We start from the raw sequence: 15,192 nt of genomic DNA, 5'->3' as shown, positions 1-15,192 counted from the left end.
TGTGCAAAGCACTATGTATATGCAGTGCACCAAAGTTTCTACTTACAGGATGGTCCTGACATCAGAAGAATATATATCTATGTCTCATGTATGCAGAAGGGAATGGGAATGACCAAAAACGAATGGCATCAGTGATGTTCTTGTATTGCCACTAACCCATGTGTCTGGCTGGAGACATGAAAGGACAGGCAGGTCAGAGGAACCTGCTGTGATACCTTGGATCCAGGAACTGTTGAAAAAATAACTACAGTTAGGAAGGGAAAATGCTGCAAAATGCAGCTGTGTGTAAAACAGCTGTTGTGCTGTACTGAATCTGAGCTGCTGCTTTTAGCAGCGGATCCATGTTAGTGGAGCAATAAAATTCTGTTCCAGTTGGTAAACAGAAAGGATAATTGATTGTGTGATTTATTACTAAATATAACATTTATTCAGTTAAATGACTTAGTAACTTACACATGAATACAAGTGTGCATGAAAACTTACCGAGGAATTTCTCCCTCAGCCTATCTAGAAAGGGAAAGAGAATAATATTGCTGGGTTTGCATTTCAGCATCTGATCAGTGTTCAGAGGATACACAAGCAAGGTAATGTGGTTTGGTTTTCTTATTTTAATTATTAAAGTATACCTTTTTAAAAATTTCATCTTGTATATCCAAAGAGAGCATAGTGTTTTTAAGGGAACAATCCCATTTGACCAGGAAAACTTTGCCTTCGGAGATCATGGGCCTACAGTTTAAGCAAAGTACTGGAACGTATTTTAATTCAAAGACTGAGGAGGAAGAGCTCTGCAACCCGCTGCCACTCTCAAAGTGTGTTACTGAGAGAGGAAGCTGTTTGCCATGAGGGAGTTGGCAAATGTAGATTTTACAAGTGATGCATGTTGTGTGTTTTGCTGGCGCAGGGTGAGGGATGTTGCTGTTTCTTGGTTTTGTTTTAGTTTCCAGTTCTTGTTGCTGGCAGTTTCTCTAGTGGTAGTCTTACTGAAGGTTAGGTTTTAAATGTCAAAGTGTGTATTAATATTGAGAAATATCAAGTACTGAGCAATTTGATATTGTTCCGTTGTCCTGACGTGTTGTTTTAAAATAGGGACAATTACTTCAGTTTTTCTGAATGTTCTTGGAAATACTGTAGTTTTGCAGAACTGGTATATCCTACGTAGCAGTGCTGGGTGATTAATTACAACTTGTCAAGTTCATGAAGATTTTTGTAGTGGAGAGATGGATCCCGTTAGTGATTCCGTCTCACAATCTAGGTGTTCTCTCCTTTTTCTGGAGCTATTTCGTCTTGGTATTTGGTATTGGTGTCTATTGTTACTTGTCTCTGAGAAGGCAGAGACAGAAGCACATATTTACTGTAACATAAAACTGCCCACAGTTAGTGCAAATTTAGGACTCATTTAAGAATGGCTTGAGAGCAGCCCTGAGGAGAAGGACTTGGGGGTACTGGTAGACGAGAAGCTCAACATGAGCCGTCAGTGTGCACTTGCAGCCCGGAAAGCCAACCGCATCCTGGGCTGCATCAAAAGAAGCATGACCAGCAGGTCAAGGGAGGTGATTCTGCCCACCTGCTCTGCTCTGGTGAGACCCCACCTGGAGTACTGTGTCCAGTTCTGGAGTCCTCAGCAGAAGAAGGACATGGATCTGTTGGAACGGGTCCAGCAGAGGGCCACGAAGATCATCAGAGGGTTGGAGCACCTCTGCTATGAGGACAGGCTGAGAGAGTTGGGGTTGTTCAGCCTGGAGAAGAGAAGGCTGCGGGGAGACCTTACAGCGGCCTTCCAGTACCTAAAGGGGGTCTACAGGAAGGATGGGGAGGGATTCCTGATCAGGGAGTGTAATGACAGGACACAGGGTAACAGCTTCAAACTGAAAGAGGGTAGATTTAGATTGGATATCAGGAAGAAATTCTTTATTGTGGGAGTGCTGAGACACTGGCCCAGGTTGCCCAGGGAAGCTGTGGGTGCCCCATCCCTGGAAGTGTTCAAGGCCAGACTGGATGGGGCTTTGAGCAGCCTGGTCTGGTGGGAGGTGTCCCTGCCCATGGCAGGGGGGTTGGAACTAGATGGTCTTTAAGGTCCCTTCCAACCCGAACCATTCTGTGGTTCTGTGATTCGGTACGAAGCAACAGAAGTGGCAACTGGCCTTATGGTTTGAATTATTCAAGATCGCTCCTGGCTTCTGCAGGTGTGAACGTGTTATACAACAGATCAGCCTGTGGCACTGAATTACCATTGTACACAGTACACTGGGAGACAACTGTCTTCTAATAAATAAAAGTAAATGCTTCTTACAGAATCACTTAATATAAGCATTTCTTTTGAAAACAGAACAGTTCAATTAGATTTTCTTATCCTGTACTAGCCCACGTGTGTCATTGAAGAAGGGGCTTACACCATAATTTCTAAAATTATTAGTAAAAGTACACTGTGCTCAGGCGATATCCGTGTTGTATAAATTCAGGGAAAATATATTCTTATATTATGCCTTTTAATGGGAATCCTCCTTGCTTGGGAGGACGTCTTTGAATTTATTTTTTTTCACAAAACTAATTTTCTATCAAAGTACCAAGTTATTTAACAGTGAAACTTTTTTTTTTTTAACAAAAGTGTAATTTATAAGATACATTTTCAGTAGATGGTGAGGCATTTTTAGAAACACTCACTTACTGAACCAAATTAGATTTATTTAACTCCAGTAGTAGTAATTTATAGGGATATTCAGAATGCTCATTTTGCAATACTTCTGTGTCTTGTTACTAATGCAAGTCCGTTTGTCCTAATTTGTGCCTGTGAAATTAATGCTTAATGGTAGGTGTACCAGCTTTTAGGCAGGTTCAGAGTTTTTATTCACCTTCCAGAAGCTATTGAAAGAGAATGCCGTAATGCTTTGGAGTTTTGTTTCTAAATCCACTGCAGTAGATATTCATTACAGCAATAAGCTTTTTGATACATACTGTGGACAGAAATGTAACCACAGTTTGTTTATTCAAAAATATCTAATTAAGTCGACTATTGTAGTTTTTTTCCTGAGCTTTGTTAGACAGGGAATTTTGCTAAATTGGGTTAAATTTGAGACAAGAACATATCATTTGGGGACTGGCATTTTAAAGATGGCATATAGTTCAGCTTTGTATGCAGCTCATATCTGACATAGGTTAGGTAGCCATATGTGAAATAAATTTGTGTTTGTAGAAAAAAATCTTTTTAATCACAAAGATAAATCAAACCAGATGGTCCAGATTTTTTTCGTGTTTGAATGCATTTGCGTGGGCCACAATTTTCAAGTGTTGGGAAGAAGGATTTGTTGGGGTTTATTTCTTTCTTACTGTGAAATACTAAGGTTTCACTTTAGTTTTCTGCACTTCAGAGATCAATTCTAAAAGATTCTAGCAATAATAAATTCTGAATCAGAATTACTTCCAGTTACATTTTCTGATAACTGCTGATCTTTGTGCTTCCTTTCCTCAGAAGATAAAGTGGTGAGGGATTTTTCTCTGGTATGATTAGCTGATGTTTCATCAGAGTTGTATGTGAAGTGAGGGGGAATTCTGTAAGGCTTTACCAGACTTTCACGTCTGGAATGAAAATATAAACTTTAGTTTACATTTAACAGAGTATGCCATACTGTTTCTCAAATAGCGTATGTCTCTTCCAGTATAGTTTTTTGTTGTTGATTTATGTTAGGCCTTGTTTTATTAAAGAGGTTTAAACACTCAAATATTATTTTACAAGCGAACCATGATCTTTTTATCAAGTACAAGTAGGGTTTTGTGCTGTTAATACGCTGTTACTATGGCTGATAATTGGAGGTTTTTAAATGATTTATGATCTTGCTTTAGGGAAGATTTAGTGCATAATGTAAAGGTCACAATCACATTGTACAGAAACTGGGCCCAGTTTCTGTATTTTTTATTTTTCTCAGCAAAGGTTGGACTAGCAGAGTTAAAGAAACATTCTTGCATCATTTATGATTTGGGTGGGAAATGGGCAAGAAAACTGAAACTGCTGTCAGTGGGAATCATAGCTTTGCAACATCCGGGGGTTTTGTAACATATTCATTGGAAATGTGAATAAGTACATTGTCCTTTCTTTTTGTGTAGGGTTATAGGAAATCTGTTAGTGCCCTAAACGACACCAGTCTTGCATGAAAAGTTTTACTGTACATCACTGAACTGGCCTTTTGCTATTGGAATGATTGTGGAAGAGGGTGCTTGAGCCAGTGATAGACCATCACGTGCTCGAAGACGTCCTCGCAGCCGAGGGGAATGTACTCTGCTTAAAATCATTCCTTGTACAGATACCAGGACTAGAAGTTATTCCGATCTCTTTCTCTTCTGGGTCCAAGAAAGAAAAAAAGTTGTGCATTCCTGCACTGGGAAACTAGGCAGTGTTGGTACATGTAGCAGGATTTGTCCAGATAGGAAATACAAACTAGTGAAGTTTGAATATGATTTATTAACCTCAACAGCCCCAAATGCTACAGCTGTTAATCAGACCAGTGTGTAAACATTTTGAAATTACTTCTGTAGGTACTTTGATCTTGAATTTGATCTAAAACGTGGGGAAAGAGCTATAAAATACAGGCATTATAAACTCTCAAAAAAAGGAGAGGTTTTAAATCAAGTTCTTTGGCTACTGGCCATGTTTCCATTCTCCCGGCTGAATGAGTGCACTGGTGTGGAAGGATACCTTATATAGATGAGAAAATTTAAATCTGCGTATAGCAGTCTTAATGAGAGGTTCACATAGTTAGTCAGAACACTGCTACGTCATGAGCCCAAAACACAAACCCTGGGCAAGTGAAATATACTGTTTCAAGTGAAGTTTCAGTTCAGTTTCCATTCAAAGCTTATCTAGTAAAATCACTTTTCCTTCCTGTCACTTGAACTGTGTCATGTCTGTATTGAGATTTCTTGTGAGGATTTTTACTGGTTTATGTGATTATTTTTTTTCTTTTTTACCTCCTCTCTGAGGCAGTGCAATGCTTTGCTGTCCAGTCTCCTAGATGTTTTCATTTCTTCTTACCATTGCCTCACACACATTTTACCGTCCTCTTGCATAGTCATTCTCTTTTATTCCTTATTGTTTTCAAGTCATCTTTTCTGTGTCCCGTAAGCACACAGTGTCATCATATGCTCGTTATTTGACTCATCCTTAAAATATTCTTCTGCAAAAAGTAAATCATAGTTCATGAAATGTTCTATATCAAGAAATATAGGGTAAAACAACATTTGTCTTCCTCCTTTAGGTCCTGATATAGAAAATCCTTTATTTAGTATTAAGCCGTGGAAACTACATTTGTGCTTCTCCATATTGGGGTTCTAGTTGAACCCAGAATAGCTCTGTACTTGATTTTACCATTGTCCTTCTTGGCCCCACTTCCAGTTTTCACTTGCAGGTGGGCAATTTCACATAATGCACTCGTTTTCTATGGTCCGTATTGCTATTCTTCTATGTTCAGTAGTTTGTGTATCTGTGCCACTATAAAATAATGTTCTGCAGAGAGTATTGAAAAATTTATTTCTTGCAGAATGAAGGAATTAGTATTTACAGTAATCAAGCAATTTCAGCAACTGACTGTACTTTGTGCATCAAAGTTCAAATTCAGATGGTGCTAATCCCACTGGAGTAGCTTTGCTTATAGCTAGCAAGAACTGCAGTTAGCGTCACTGTATCTGTCAACTGAATTGTTTATAGTTTCCCAATTTATGAAAGGTGGTTCTTCTCCTTTTCATTTCTGATCTAGTGTTTTGCCCTTTAATATCAGTACTGGTACATGTGATCTCTTAGTAGGTGAAAGCTAATCACCTGTTTGGCGTTTGTGGCATTGATCTTACCAGTTTTATGTAATGATAAAGCTTTGCTGCTGTTTCCAGAGGTGTGAGCGCGACTAAAAGGAGCTCTTTCCATATTACCAGAAGGGAATGCAGAACACAAAGTTAATACATAAGACGGGAAGATTTCAGAGTTGGTTTATGAGCTAGTTTGCATTCTTGTTTGGGAACCTGAGCAGCCTACTGAATATTTGTACTGTGTTACCTGGTTTCACCATAATTTCTTCCCACTTCTACTTGCAGGTTAGTCACCTACTCCAGAGAGAATCAGAACAATGTCCTACGTGTTTGTGAACGACTCTTCCCAGACAAATGTGCCGCTGCTGCAGGCTTGCATTGATGGAGATTTTAACTATTCCAAACGACTGTTAGAGAGCGGTTTCGACCCAAATATTCGTGACAGCCGAGGCCGAACTGGCCTTCACCTCGCTGCAGCCAGAGGAAACGTAGACATCTGTCAGCTCTTGCATAAATTTGGTGCTGACCTACTAGCCACTGATTACCAAGGTAACACAGCCCTTCACCTCTGTGGGCATGTGGATACCATCCAGTTCCTGGTTTCTAATGGACTTAAAATTGATATTTGGTAAGTCACTTTTGTGGTTTTTTTACAACACATATTTTATAATATATTACTCTTCTGTCGCCAGAGCCTTGCATATAAATCTGCTGTTTCTGAAATGCTATATTTGTTGCAATTCAACTTTTTTTAGGTATCGCTTAATGAAAACACAAAGTTAGAAGGCAGGAAAACAATAGGAGGCCGCTTCTGCTAGCCTGTGCAACAAGCAAAGCAAATAAAAATAGCAGCTGCTGGTGAGGGCTGCTGTATCTAATTCTGCCTCACTGATGACATTGCGATCCTGGTTTGGCCAGACAGCCAGGTGTGGGTGGTTGGCACCAGAGAAAAATCACATTGACTACTTAAAAAGAATTTTCTCCACCACAGTTCTATTGTTGTAGTTGTTGTACTGTATAAGACAAAGAAAATACAGTGTAAGTGTGTGTCAGTTCATTCCCATACTCCTTTGGTAACAATGCTGCCTTTCAGGGTTTTCCCCCCTCCCTCAAAGTCTGTGACTCAGCCCTTCTTTTAAATATTGTGTATTCTTTCCTTCTGGCTTCCAGCAGCTGTCAGATGCCAGTGCTCAGATGCAAGCTCTCAAGCTGCAAAATAACTAGCTGTTTCACTGCAGTAACTGAATTATTTTGTTTGTGGAACTTTCTGCATAGTCACAACACATTTCAAAAACACGTAGTAACTTCAAAACCTTTGAGTTTTTAAATCTGTCCTTTTTTCACCTGTCCCTCATTAATGTTTTCAACTCAGCAAAACTAGTTATAAGGCAGAGCAGATTCTTTATGGGTTGTGATTTGTAGGCGGTTTTTTTTGTTTGTTTCTCATTTCAAACAACTCTGGTGAAAATCCCTAGTCTGAAGGCAGCTCTGGTCCTATTCAATATTATTTTAATAGTAGCGGAGGGACCATGTGTATTTTATTTCATTTTTGCCTGATGTCCTAATACCCACATGGAAAAAGGAACTATGAGGAACCAGATTGCACAATCCTTTCTTGAAATTAGGCTTAATCTTGAACATTGACATAAATCTATTGTTTGTTATAACACACAGAGATTCCAATTGAATTAGAGTACTAGGGATTTTGATTTTCTTGAGAGGAAAAAGCGTTATGCAGTTTCAAACCTAAATATACTGATTTTCTTCTGTAGTCAGTTACGCTATAACTTGTGTAGACAGGAATTTCTTACTGTCTGATATGACAGAAAATAGTTCTGAGGACTTACTAAATTGTAATGTGTTGTGCTGAGTTGTCTTGTTACAAAATTTCTATATTAAAAGTTTCTTTTCTTCCCATGTCCTTTTGTGGGGTTATTTTAGCAATCACCAAGGTGCAACACCGCTTGTCCTTGCAAAACGAAGGGGTGTGAATAAAGATGTGATTAGACTGCTGGAATCTTTAGAGGAGCAAGAGGTGAAAGGATTTAACAGAGGAGCTCACTCAAAGCTGGAAACCATGCAAACTGCTGAAAGCGAAAGGTATTTACAAAACAAAAATAATTACTAGGAGAAATAATATTTATGGCTTTTACATTTTTGCGATTGACTTGATTGTTCCTCAGAACAGATATCACATTTCACCTGGTATTATCAGACCAAATCAGAATAAAATTTTAAATTTTGGAGAAATCTCTTTAAACAGATCAAATGTAAGAAAAAGATATCTTTTTCTATTGATATTTTCATTTTATGGTGGAAATTTTTAGAAATAATTACTAATTTTCCACTACAGACTCCCAAAAATAAATATTCTACCACTTATCACAAAGCCAAAGGGAAAATGGAGTGAAATGCAAAATGCAGTATCACAGGCTAACCTAACATCCTCTCATTAAGATGGATTGTATATACTAAGAAGGGATAGCAGACTTTTTATCTATCTGAACTTGAATTAAAGATTTGATATGGTGCCATATATGAAACTTTTATCGGTAGTAGTCATGGAAAACATGGAGAATAAAATAAGAATTTCATGGTGGCTAAAGAGATGCTTAAAGGAGAATAGAAGATTTCAGGAATGTTGCTGACAATTTCAGGGAAAGTATTGGATTAGAAGAAGTTACTAATGAATTCCTAAAGGTCTGGTTGTGGGACTGGGCTTATTTAAAATTTTCATAAATGATACTGGCATAGGAAATAGTAGCATGTTGGTGATTCTAAGAAGTGAGATACAGGCAACCCAGAAGAAAATTGGAATGGCATAGACATAAATCTGGGATGACAAGGGAGAGGAAATTAATAGGAATAAATTGTGATTCAATAGCACAAAATGCAACTTCATTTACCTAAAGCTGTATGCTGTAAAATGGAAGTTTCTCGGTGGAAAATGAGAGTACAGGAGAAAAGACTTGATGTATTAGTCATTTCCAGGAGCTGATGCTACTCTGAAAAAGGCAATGAAGCCCTAGAATGTGCAAATCAAAAAGTTTCCACTACATAAAGGAAACAGTGCCATTGTAAAAAGCAATGGTAACATCTGCTGTGTAGTACGTTTTATAATGCTGTTTAGCCCCATTCAAAGAAGTTTAATTTATCCTTTACGAAGCATGGAGAAGCATTACTGCAGCACTCCAGGGAACAGAGTGTCTCCTTGCAAAAGGAGGCAACTAGAGCTCGTTTTCGCCTGTCAAAGTGAAGGCTGAGATGTGTCGTTGCTGACAAGAAATACTGATTTTGAACAATGTGGAATAACCATTTAAGACAAAAGCTGATGATAGCACAAGAGCCAAAGCATACAGATAAACCACAAATACTTTTGTGATTGAAAATTGGGAGTGTTTTTTTACGATGAGCTTTGAAGACAGCCTTCTTGTAGGATTTCGATGAGGCAAGAAGCCTTGCAGGTTTCAAAGGAGGCTAATTCTCTTGCAGAAATCATTGAATTGCCAGTAAACATGACAGAACATGGGACTGAGATTAATAATGCAAGAGATCTTTCCAGTACTGTTTTGTTTTGTTTTTTAATTTATATTGGAAACAGGATATCAAGGTCGTTTGGAATACTTGCTCTTTTAGTATATTTATTCAAATTTGTAATTTTTTATATTGTCTAATAATGATCATGAGCTGTGACTGCTGGAACATTATATCACAAAAGACAGGGAGTTTTGTCACATAATTGTTGAGTTTGTGTCAAAATGTACACAGCCTTCACTGTAAGTGAAAATTAAACTGTGTAAATGGAGTTGTTATCTAAGTTGAGTAAACAGAAAAGGTGAAACCAACAAAATTAGTGCAAAATACTCCCAGTGAGCAGATTGGAAGCTCTTTCGTATACATTAAGAAAAACTCATCAGGAGACTGTGTTAAGCCCTGAAATAGAAAATTTAATATTATTCTCAAAATGACTTGTGTATAAGTTATTAGGATTAGTGCATATTACCTTTCTGACTTAACTAAATTTTATTGAAAGTTCCTTGTCACTTAGAAATGCGTTCATGTTGGTTTTGTTTAAACTTACGGACCAACAGCTCAGCCCCATTTAAATTCCTATTTTTGATTTGATAGTGTCCCTTTAATGAACATAGCTTCCTTTCTGTTATTTGACCTTCATAAATGTTATATTGTTTGCTTTGGCAAGGAAGTGAGCAACTGTCCTTGGGGAGAGGCACAGAGACATAAACAGTGCATTACCCGGCTTGTTTGTGAATGTGTTTAAAATGTCTGAAATACATTATTTTTAAAATAACAAATAACAGATGCCTACAGCAGCAAAAGCAAGTGAGCTTGTATGCTGTTTGCTTTGTAAATAAATAATGTCTTTGTAACAGTTGGCTTTTCAGACCTCCACAGTTTCACTCCTCCCTCTTAGTATTATTTTCACATTTCAGAGACACTTAGATGAATGTCTTCTGTCCTCTCCCTCCCCAACTCCCTTACATTATGTATGAACCTATGGAGAAATAATGATTGCTCTTTCTACAAACAGTCTCTGGCTTCAGTTTTCTGCTCCTTATTACATGCAGTTGCTGCTGCTCTGGAAGTAGAGGCCAAAGCTAGGTTCCCGACTCAAATTTATTGTCTCTTGTTTGCCATCCTCCCTGTGAGGAGCAGCCCTGTGCTCGCTCTGCCCCTCTTTCAGCACAGTTGATCTGTCCGTCTGCACAGCCCAGCATGACCTGCGACGGCACCCACAAACACGTCCACGTGTGAACTTCCACGTTGTGCTGGAAACAGAAGAGCATATCTGTCTGGGCTGTGTGACACAAGCTCTTCTGTGGGACGCATTTGCTGCATTGCCATTTCTTAGGCAGATGTAATCGGTAATAAGAAAAAATATCTTGGATAACATTGATTTTAATTGGGTTGTAATATAGAATCATAGAATCACAGAATGGTTTGGGTTGGAAGGGACCTTAAAGATCATCTAGTTCCACCCCCCCTGCCATGGGCAGGGACACCTCCCACTAGACCAGGCTGCTCAAGCCCCATCCAGCCTGGCCTTGAACACTTCCAGGAATGCGGCAGCCACAGCTTCCCTGGGCAACCTGGGCCAGTGTCTCACCACCCTCACAGTAAAGAATTTCTTCCTGATATCCAATCTAAATCTCCCCTCTTTCAGTTTGAAACCGTTGCCCCTCATCCTATCACTCCACTCCCTGATCCAGAGTCCCTCCCCATCCTTCCCGTAGGCCCCCTTTAGGTACTGGAAGGCTGCTATAAGGTCTCCCCAGAGGCTTCGCTTTTCCAGGCTGATATATAAAATAGCAAAAGTGCTTTCTATGTACCCTTTGCATTTTAATGAGCACTTAAATTACATTCCACTTTTATTTAACCTCTCTGTGGTTATGTATTAACTAGTTAGTACTTAATAAGTAGTTCTGTCCTACACCAATGGCCATCTTTTATTAAAGCCTTTGTTTTGCTTTGGAAATCATAATAAGCAAGGAAGATGACTAAATCCTGCAGCTATGGGCAAGCAAAAATAGCTTTACAGTAAGGTAAATATTTAAAAAACAAAAAAGTCAAGCCGTTTAATAGGCAATCGCTTAAATCTTCTGCGTGTGACACTGCAATACTTGAGCAAGCTATGGGAATTTAGGGTAATTATTCTTCAGTGTCTGTACTTCCTAAGAAAAAATACCACATGAATAGTGTGAAGGTTTTCTGTGGTGTAGTCTGAGAAGAGATATTCATAAATGAGACCTTTTTCTGATAACAATCATTTGTCAGTTTGTTATTTTCACCAAGAACAATAGCATTTCTACAATTAGTTTTGTCTTGGAAATTACTTTTCGCTGAAATGCTTTCTTTTTTATTTCTATAAGAGAGAACTAGGAATATGGTAATGGGAAGCAATTAGAAGGGAGGAAACAAATTGTTTTTTCTCTGCTTACCTTCTGCTATTGACATCATTGTGCACGAGGTTGGTTCGTGCTTGTCAGAGCCTGATCCTGTAAACACCTGTGTCTGTAATTTTACCCAAGTGAGAAGTAGTAGGACCGTGCAGATGGCTAAAATTTTACATAAGTGAAATCAAGTAATGCAGAAGTTTTCCTATTCTTCATGAGGTTTTTCATATAGCAACAGAGAAAGTTTCCTGTTATAAACCAATTGTGAAACCAGCATAATAGGGAGAATAACAGAAGAAGCCATGCAGTATTTGAAACAACTTACATTTTTTCTAAAGGTGATTCATCATCAAGATGACTGCATCATTCTAACTTTATATTTGTTTCTCATTTAAAAGTGAGAGTTCCAGTCCCTAATTTATAGTCTGACAATTTAAGGGGGCCTGATGGATTGGTAGTGGAATGCTAAAACATCAAAGCAGCTGCTGAACACCATATGGCACAAAACATAGCGATGCCAACTTGTCTTGAAGATCAGAAAGTTTCTGAAGTTCTTGTTATCCAAATTTATTGTTTTCTGTGATATTTTTGTGCTAGAGAAGAGGCCTCTGTAACAAAGACACACCGGAGAGTAGTAAAAAGCATTACAGAGTTCAGAATCTAAATTATATTGATTAAATTTTCCATTTTATTTATCAGAGTTTATTTTTAAATCATAATTTTTTGTTTTATTTAGAAGAGCTGTGCCCCTTGAGGTTTCAGCTTATGATCCGTCAAATTTTACTAAGCCATATTTAGTAGGAATTATGGGGACTGACTTTTGAAGGCTAATAGGTAGCAAGCCTGCAAAGAAGGTGCAGTTGTACAGATACAAATATCATTCTCTTTACACAGGTTAATAACGCATCCTTTCAACTAACTTAAGTTTAGAGTTAGGAGTCTTTTCCTGATCTGCTTTGTCTTGATTTAGTGGAGGCAATGCTATAAATCTGCAAGTAGGTTTAGTTTTTAATTTAGAATGTTTCAGCGGCTCTTAGTAGGATTACTGTCGTAATTAAAGATGCATTCTTTTGCTCTGATGTATTTTTAACTTTAATGCTTTGTAGTGCGATGGAAAGCCATTCCCTCCTTAATCCAAACCTACAGCAAGGTGAAGGAGTTCTTTCCAGCTTCCGCACGACATGGCAAGAGTTTGTGGAAGACCTGGGCTTCTGGAGGGTGCTGCTCCTCATCATTGTCATTGCTCTTCTGTCACTTGGAATCGCGTACTATGTTAGCGGGGTCCTTCCTTTTGTAGAAAACCAGCCTGAACTGGTGCACTGAAGCAAATGCAAAGAAGTGCACCGTGCTTTCCCATATTCTAATTTTATTTTGAGCTTCTTGGAATTATTCTCTTGGTGCAGGCAGTGGCAGCTGTATATACTGTTTGCCTTTTGTACTTAATTATTAACCCCTTTGAAAGAGGGATTAATTCATTTCAAGTAAAACACTAAATTCTAAAGCATTCCTAAGCTACCTCTGACTTATCTTGACTTGCAAGCAAGATGTGAAGATAGTCCTCTCTGCTGATAACACACTATGATTAGAAAACACCTTTCATAATGAATATTAAATTCCTGGGCATGAAAAATATATCCTAGTACAGAACCAAGCTGGACTTATTTTCCCTATGAAGAGAGGTGAATCTATTGTTGCATTTTTGTGTGTGCTTCAGTTGAAAGAAAAACATTATTTGAAAAGTCCTCCTCAAGAAATCTGAATGATGTAATAATGCATTCTGAAATATAGACAGTAATAAGCTGCAACTTCATAGTTCTTTTAGTGCCTCCCCATAGTTTCCTATCTGCTGGTTTATAAAAAGAATGATAAATAGTTCAAGTTTGACAGTATCTTTAATGTGTAGATCATTCCTTTATTTATTTGGTTAATGCCGTGTTTCTTCCCCAGATGAATTTGGTGTTGTTAATACCTGCCTGATGTAAATTCTGTAGAACAAAGCTGTTTGTTTTTTGTTGAAGTAAATTTGTTTCAGCCTTAGGCTGAAAATTTTGCCTTTTTGTTGAAATGTTACTAAGCAAACCTTTCTTTGTAAGGATGGTTAAAAAGTGATTGAGGTGTTCTGCTTTGTATATAGCAGTTCTGTAAGGCCGTTGTCGTTATGAAATATGTCATGAAGGATAACTTTTCCTTCCTCCCACAAGGACCAGACTGAACCATATAATTGTATTGTTTTCGTGTTTGTGGAGAGGACTTGATTGAATAGAATTCCTTGCTAGAATTGTTTTCCATTTCACATGTTTTCAGACAGCACTTACAGGCTTATGAATTATTTCCTGAGTATGCAGAATAAAGGTAGTTAAAATGTTAATATTTAGAAACATTGTACGAAATGAAATTTTGACCCATTCGGTACTTAGCTGTGAAATCCGTTGTTTGTAAATAACCTAGGGATATAAATCGGTTAAAATAATCTCTTACAAAGGCTAGAAAGGTACTACATATTAAGTTGGAAGTTTTCAGAGAAAGCAGATTCTCTCCTTCCGTGCTGATTAGACATCTAAGTCCCTTAGTTGCCATTGCCTTGAAAATCCCAAACAAAATTAATTCTGCAAACCTAATGAATCTTTTTTTTTTTACTTAGCCACTCCTAAATTGTTACTAAATAACATCAAACATTTATAAAATTATAAATTACAGTAAGTATTGATAGAAGTAACTACATACTGTTCTGGTATCGTGTATATTCTTCTTTCTTGTTCATGGATTTGAGTGAGGAGGGTCGTTGTCTTTGTTTTGATGCGTGACATGGGCTTCACTGAGCTGGGCCCCGTTCTAAATTGCATCTGAATAATTCTGATCTCATTTCTTAAGTTAGAAGTTAATGAAATGATACTTTTCTGGCATCCACAATGCCACAGAAAGGAAAGCCTCTTAAAAAAACTAAAACAAAAAACCAGAGCATACTCCTCCTCTGAATATTTCAATTATTGTACGTCTGTTCATGAACAGAGAAATATAAACTCATAGTATAGCTAAATTACATTTACTTCTCTAAAGAAATACATTTCTGTTAATAATACTCTGTATTTTGAATAATGATGTTGTCTTTCCGTATGTATTGTCTGCATAATTTGTAATTGTATTCTCAGTATGGGTGAATGCCACAAATAAATATGTGTAGTAAATATGTTTTGTTTTATTATTACATTAGTGCAGCGATAATGATACTGACCCATCTTACTGAGTTTGTTGTGCATTGCTAATGAGCTTTTCAGAAGCGGGGAGGTTCCCTCCCTGAGAAATGGAACCCACGCTGTTGGTGTAGAGCACGGTTTCTTTAGATTTGCCAGTTTTATTTTCAGCATTGTCAGTGAATCGAAGTTGCTGTTTGTCTCTCTCTCTCTTATCTAAGATTTCAGGTATTGAAAGCATTTCAGCTGTTGATCTAGAGGCCCCTCGAGATTTAAGATTACCTATGAGGGGGTACAAA

At 37.9% G+C, this 15,192-nt stretch overlaps 2 protein-coding genes across 2 annotated transcripts in view; both read left to right on the top strand.

Annotated features, from left to right (window-relative positions):
• SNX31 (sorting nexin 31) overlaps positions 1-14,887 on the top strand; it is a 55,119-nt gene extending 40,232 nt beyond the window's left edge. Inside the window, exons 14-16 of the transcript XR_012585777.1 lie at positions 6,076-6,418; positions 7,732-7,890; positions 12,809-14,887. The gene's annotated coding sequence lies outside the window, so the exon portion shown is untranslated. The remainder of the gene's footprint in view (positions 1-6,075; positions 6,419-7,731; positions 7,891-12,808) is intronic.
• ANKRD46 (ankyrin repeat domain 46) lies at positions 6,108-14,887 on the top strand. Its single transcript, XM_074577536.1, has 3 exons — positions 6,108-6,418; positions 7,732-7,890; positions 12,809-14,887. Exons 1-3 carry the CDS (start codon positions 6,108-6,110, stop codon positions 13,023-13,025), a joined length of 687 nt encoding a protein of 228 aa, XP_074433637.1. The 3' UTR covers positions 13,026-14,887.
• Positions 14,888-15,192: the final 305 nt, after the last annotated feature.

The sequence above is a fragment of the Larus michahellis genome, chromosome 2 (genome assembly GCF_964199755.1).
Source record: "Larus michahellis chromosome 2, bLarMic1.1, whole genome shotgun sequence".
Taxonomy (NCBI): domain Eukaryota; kingdom Metazoa; phylum Chordata; class Aves; order Charadriiformes; family Laridae; genus Larus; species Larus michahellis.
The sequence above is the reverse complement of the archived record's forward strand: the minus strand, read 5'-3'. Positions and strand labels throughout refer to the sequence as shown.

Excerpts from the sequence above, each read along its gene's own strand:
- ANKRD46 (XM_074577536.1), top strand. The coding sequence starts at position 6,108 with ATGTCCTACGTGTTTGTGAACGACTCTTCCCAGACAAATGTGCCGCTG. Across the intron at positions 6,419-7,731 it reads GGACTTAAAATTGATATTTG|CAATCACCAAGGTGCAACAC; the intron begins GTAAGTCACTTT and ends GGGTTATTTTAG. Across the intron at positions 7,891-12,808 it reads CAAACTGCTGAAAGCGAAAG|TGCGATGGAAAGCCATTCCC; the intron begins GTATTTACAAAA and ends AATGCTTTGTAG.